Genomic DNA, 6,454 nt, shown 5'->3' with positions numbered 1-6,454 from the left:
AAAGTGGGTTTTCTAAGTAAACACATTTTTCAAAGAACATGAACCTTTTTCTTTTTTAATGATATCTTTGAAATCTTCTTTGTATCCTTACCTTAGCCAGTATGAAGTTCTAACGCTCTCCTTAAAGTCAGACTTCTAGCAATTAGAATAAATCAATTCCTTAACTCCTGCAGAGAAGTTATTAACTGTGTAGTACTCGTAATTACTGTGGTTTGAATTGTAGATCTATAAGTACTTATTTCGTTTTTTTTCTCCTGTGTTTCTCCATTAGGACTGCATGGAAGAGATCAACCTGTTCAGTGACAATAAGACTCATTTGAAGCAGCTGGGAGAACAACTCATTACAGCCAGCAACAAGACGAAAGAGACAGAAGTCAACGACAAGCTGAAGGACATCAACGACCGCTGGCAGCATCTGTTCGACCACATAGAGGCCAGGTAGGAGCAGCTTTCCATGTCTAGTCTCGTGTTTATGTTATCGGCTTCTCCTCTGAGACCAGGGGGGTATACTGCGAAGCAGGATTTTCGCTTAGCCGGCTAAATTCAGGGAAAACTCCGGCTTTCCGGTCATCCGAAGCTGGTTCTCTTTTTAGCAGGCTAGATCTCCATGGTAATATATGCTAAGCAGCTAACCTGGTCGGGACCAGGTTAGGTTGCAGGCTAAGAGCTCAACTCAGTGAAAGCACCGCCTGCTGACCAATCAGAGCTCAGTGTGCGGAGTTTAAAGCGATCAAGTCATATTACAGGAGAAAGGAAATACAGAAAAACTGCCGTCGCAGGAAAGACGGCCGGCAAAAATCACCGACTGTGTGAACGTGAACATGAATAGAATATCACCTCCATCTTCAGAGCAATCTGACTATTATAACATTAGCGTTAAGAAAGCTTACTTAAATATCGGCCACAACATAAGTAACCGGATCAGAGTACATTAAGTACAGTCCGCGGCATATCACTTCATGATGTATCACATATCTCCTTATCTGAGTCAGCTGAGCCGTATCTGGCCGTGCAACACTCACAGTGTCACATACTGTATGCAGAAGTATTATTTTAAGCAACACATAAGTTGAGGAAACACTCGAGACAAATGTAATGAAAGTCAGATCGTGTTTTAGACGGGGCAGTGATATCATAAACCTGTTAATGTACGCATTCAAACACTTTTTCTTTTACCAGCTGTATTCACCTTGCAGGTGCAGCTATGTGGCTTTTACCCTGGATAAAGTGTTTAAGTCATGGATGTTTAAAGTTTAACTTCTTCATTTTTGACTAGTATTAAAGTTCACTTTTCATTCAGGAAGTATGACGCTGCGCTGTCAGTACGCTTCTCCATGTTTGTGATTGGTCGAATGCTCCAGATCCCACCCCTCTCATGTGAACGCGCACCTAACTAGATAGGACCCGGCTGGCTTAAGCGATCCACTTGATAACCAGCGTCGTAGTACAGTTTAGCGAGAGCGCGTATGTTTTGGATTAGGCCAACCGGCTAACTCAAACATATCCAGGTTAGGTTGAACCAGGTTCGTAATATAGGCCCCAGGAGCAGAGCACAGCTGTTTATTCACTGAGGCTGCAGATTTAAACAGAAAAGCTGCGAGCCAGCTGACAGAGGATAGAGTGATATTATTCATTCATAAATCTCATTCCGCTACAGAGCGCAGTGTTGTGGCTGAAATGTACCGCTTAGTGTCTCCTTAATGCTGATCTACACGAAGCAGCACTGTGCAATGTGACTGACTGGTAGAAGTACAATGTGAACACAAGCAGTTTGAGTGAGAGGAACGCATTGGCTGATCTACTGTGGTGGGTGGGGTCAGTTAGTTGATTGACGGTGGTCAAATCCTGCTTCTGGCTGACAGTTAGTATGTTACTACACAGTACACACATAGGAAATACACACATGAACACAACCAGGACCTACACACCATCATTAGCGGAGAGGTGTCAGAGTGAAGTGGCTGCCAGTTTGAGGTTTGGTGCCTTGTTATTGGGAACTGCCACGGAGGTAAACTAGCACCTCTTAGTCTGTGTTTGGTCCGGTCAGGTCTTTAACCAGCGAGCCAAGGTTCCCAAGCCAAGTCCCGACACACTACTTTCTGTTCTTCAAGAATCTGGCCGTTCATTGCGTAAAACAGGTGTGAACTTGTATTGATGGGTTTGAAAAGTTATCAATATTGCCGTTTGGATCATGGCTGTATTTGACCAGTGACAGATGGCAGGAAACAAGCTTGGCTTCCACTTTTAACTGATGCTATATTAGGAATGTTTTTTAGTTTAAAGTGCACTCTATATTATATCTGTATAATAAGGTGTTCTCACTGCTTGGCTGGTAGTTGATGAAAGAGATTTGTTTTAAATATCACACATTAGCTGCTGGGTTTTGTGGACCTTTCCCATCCTTTTTAAGTAACTTAGCTTCCTCCTCATCAAACAGTACAGATATTATTATTGCTGTGTCCTCGCTGTGCAGCAGAATGGATGCAGAGTGTTAGAGTGCACCACAATTATCCCCACATCTCTGGCAAAAACAGGACAGACAGGGAGTTTAATCAGAATTCTCTCCAGATAATTGCCTGTAATGGGACTATAAAATGATAGATGGAAAGTTTATAAACTCCACATTAAATCAGAGAAAATTGAACTTAATAGAGCTGAGCAACAGTGAAGCCAGATGGGTTAAACCAGCCAGGGTGTGTGGGGGGTGGAGCTGACTGATCCTCCATGGGAATGAGTGACTTAGATCTGCCATATGGTGGCTGGTTAGTGACCAGTTAGTGTCTCTCTTCAGGCTCTTCTTTAACCCACATTTAGCATTTAAAGGTCCCCCGAATAAATGTTTTCAGACTCTGAATCTCTCATTGGTTTCAATGATAAGTTAAAGGTGGGGTTGGTAAGAATGGAGAAACCAGCTCGAGTGCGCTCAAATTCAAAAGTTCGCAGCCGAAAAAAATCTGTCCCTTCCTTCAGACTTCCTCACAGAGCCCCTCCTCCAACACACACGGACGCGCACCTGACCAATGAGGGCACGAGATAAGTTTGTGCACAGATGGAAGGCTGACAGGCCGGTAGGCCGTCGTGCTTTTTAAAGCGCCACGGCTTCCACAGATGAACATTTTGTATCTATTTATTGTCAAAGCATTTAATGTATTCATTGCTATCGGGATGTTAAGAGCATTCTGTGTTAAGTGTTTCTGAAGTGAATTGTTTGTTTGTTTGTAGCCTTTATTTAACCAGGTGAAAGCCCCTTGAGATCAAAATATCTCTTTGTCAAGGGTGACCTGCAGATTGCAGACTGCAATTACCTACCCTACCTTTAACCCAGATATTTTACATTTAACACTTACAAATATAGAGAGACAGGCTCCTACGAGCTTAAAACACATGGGCATGTCTGTGTTGAGAGTTTAAGAATGTTACTATTGGAGAGTTATTTCCCACTGTACAGAAGTGCATGATGAAGCAGATGAAGCCCCAGTTTCTTAGCCAAACAAAAATAGAGATTTCCTGATTCTCTTTTTTTACTACCATACATAGTGTAGGTGAATATCTTTGTATTTTGGACTGAAAAAAGTACGACACCACTTTGGGCTTTGAGAAACTGATTTGGACATTTTTCAATATTGTTTATAAAATGGTCAGACTAATAGATAATGTAAACAATCTAAAGGTGCAGGCCTAGTCAACAGGAGCCCATATTAATGTGGTGGAAACATTAAAACTGAGAGCTAAATATAACTTCAATCTCCCAATCATCATCATAACGGGGCTAAGCCTGTTAACGAGCTGCTGCTGAGGCACGCGCCTTGTGTCTGTGCTGGAATGTGCAGCAGTCACCCTGTTGATTCAGATTTGAATACCAGCTTCTGTCAGTGCTCAGTTCCTCACACAGGTCAGGGCTCTGTGCACGCTGTTTGTGAAAAACATTTCTTTATGGAGCATGCTTTGTGCTTGGGCCATTGTCATGTTGAAACGGGAGAGGGCATTACCCAAAATGTTGACACAGTTGCAGGAACACCGTGGACTAAAATATCATCTGCATGCTCGTACAGAGGTCCAAACCAGGAAGCAGCTTGCATATCACACATTGAATGGCGCTTTATTGAGTGTATTTGGCATTTATCATAATATAGCTAGAGAGCCAAAACTAATAGTGGGATTTGAGGCTCAGGATCTGCAGTACACTGGAGGGGGTGAAGAGCCGTTAAGCTGATACATGTGGGGAGTCTTTACAAGCGGCTTAACAGACCTGGGGAAACATTTATCTTGTGTATGTTGTTCCCTCAAAACCGTTGGAGCAATATGGGGGGGGGGATGACCTTTGTGTTTAGTGTTTTCCCCAAGCCCAGCTATTGATTAATGATGACCAACTAAAGACAGGACTAAAAGTAACTTTGTAGCTCAGTGTTCACCGTACCCTGCATGCTCAAAGAGGACACCCCCAGACTCTGAGTTAAAATAATATATATGCTGCAAGAAGCTGGTTAGAATAAATGTGTGGCACTTTGATTTTAGTGGTCTGATTCATAGTTAGTATTAAAGGGTTCTCCCTTTCCTTTAGTGTGTACTACTTCGGCAACACAATTACATCATTATGTAACACTCACGCTCCTATTAGCTTACGCTCCAACACACTGTATGTGTTAAGGGGTGGGACATCTCCAATCAGAGCAGACTGGGCTCTGGTTTCGGACAGAGGGTGAAAAGAGGTGCTGCAGCACAGGCAGTATGAGAAAAATAAAGAGCTTTTTGAACATTAAAGCATGGAGACACACAATACAAATATGGACCTGAAAATATTCATAATATATCCTCTTTAATCCCTACTCCATTTCACTATTTTCTTTCCATTATCATCTTCTTCGACATTACATGAAGAGTTTACTTCAAAGCCATGACGTGTTTTCATTGGTCGGTCCATTGCCGGAGTCCTGAGTCACGCGTTTCGATAAGCCCTGGTGGAGTAGAAGAGCTGTTTCAGAGCGGGTGACGAGCGTCCCTCAGCCTTTTGTCTGCGCCTCGCCTCAATAAGTAACGGCAGAAGCCTGCTGAGGTTTGACTTGCACAGGGATTAGATGCGTTGACACTGGCCCAATGCTCGCCTTTGTCCCCCAAAACAAACCGGGTGCTCCGTCACCCGCACCAGCAGCTGCCGTGTGCTGACACAAGCCTTTGTGATGACGGGCCCTCAGCCTCGGGGGCCACCATCCTCTCTCCTCATTGTCTGAATAAGATGTTTGTTTTTAAAAGTCTCTACCTCCTCCTCCATTTCTGTCTCCATCTCCCTCACAGCTGGTACAGCAAATCCACTTCTTTCAGTGAGCCTGTTTTTGTTTCCAAATTGCAGATTTTGAGTCGTAAATTGCAAGTGGCGCTTTTACCGATTATTTAGTGTCATGTTGTTTGGCAGTTTAATGCTGACATTGTTCACACACTGCTCTTTTTCAACTATGCTCTCTCTTTTTTTAAGTGGTTGTCGATCTGGTTGTCATGGTAAAAAGAGCGCACTCCTCTTGTTGTTGACTTGGCTCGATTCACACAGTGATTTGTTAAGCTTGAACAAGGGATTGTGGGTAAGGATGTAGTTGCCTATGAGTTAATGTTTTCTGTGTGTTTAGCAAAGAAGGTAAAGTATAGGTGTGGGGGGTTTGTTAAAGAAGAGGAAATAGAGATATAAGAAATTAGATGACATGACTGACCGACACTTGCTATGAGGACAGAATGACATTTACACTTTACATTACATGTCATTTGTTAGACGCTTTTATCCGAAGCGACTTACACACATTCGGTACTGTGGGCAATCCCCACAGGAGCAGTTTGGGGTGAAGTGTCTCGGGGACACAACGACATGCTGACTGCAGTGGGACTCGAACTTGCTACCCCCTGATTCGAAGTCCAGCGCACTATCCACTGAGCCACAGTCGCCTCGAATATGAATATGAATTGAACACTGGCAAAGTGATATTAATAGGTTGAATTCACAAAGAGGTTCTCCTTAAACTAACTGGTTTTCGATCAAAGAGAAGACACACTTTGACTGGATTGTGCTTCAAATATTACATCCAGACTAGCAGCAGTTAAACGAATAGACTGCAGAACTTTGTACACTAAGCACGTGGGAAGTTAAGCAATACATCAGACTGTACAATATATGATTGTGTTGACATTATGAAATATGCAGCAGAATTAAATGACAGAAAGAAAGAATGATGAGGAAAGAAACTATATTAGGTTATTCACTGAGCGCGTTGGCGAGTGTCCGTTGGACTCACATTGGTCATTCATCAGGGATTCAATATGAGAGAAAACACTTCTTGATATCATTACTTTTCAACTCGTTGCTGTTTTGTTAGGCGTGCGAATCTCCGTCTGTCGCACCAGGTGCAGAATGACATTACAATCATTGTAGCTCCTGTCTTAAAGCAGCCATTACAGTGACAGATAGATGAAG

At 42.9% G+C, this 6,454-nt stretch overlaps 1 protein-coding gene across 1 annotated transcript in view; it reads left to right on the top strand.

Annotated features, from left to right (window-relative positions):
• syne2b (spectrin repeat containing, nuclear envelope 2b) overlaps nt 1-6,454 on the top strand; it is a 154,436-nt gene that overhangs the window by 127,509 nt on the left and 20,473 nt on the right. The window contains 1 exon segment of the mRNA XM_071201671.1: nt 272-438. Coding sequence (XP_071057772.1) covers nt 272-438 — 167 coding nt within the window.

This window comes from Pseudochaenichthys georgianus, chromosome 22 (genome assembly GCF_902827115.2).
Source record: "Pseudochaenichthys georgianus chromosome 22, fPseGeo1.2, whole genome shotgun sequence".
NCBI lineage: Eukaryota > Metazoa > Chordata > Actinopteri > Perciformes > Channichthyidae > Pseudochaenichthys > Pseudochaenichthys georgianus.
Note: the sequence above shows the minus strand (reverse complement) of the source record. Positions and strands in the feature narration are given on the sequence as shown.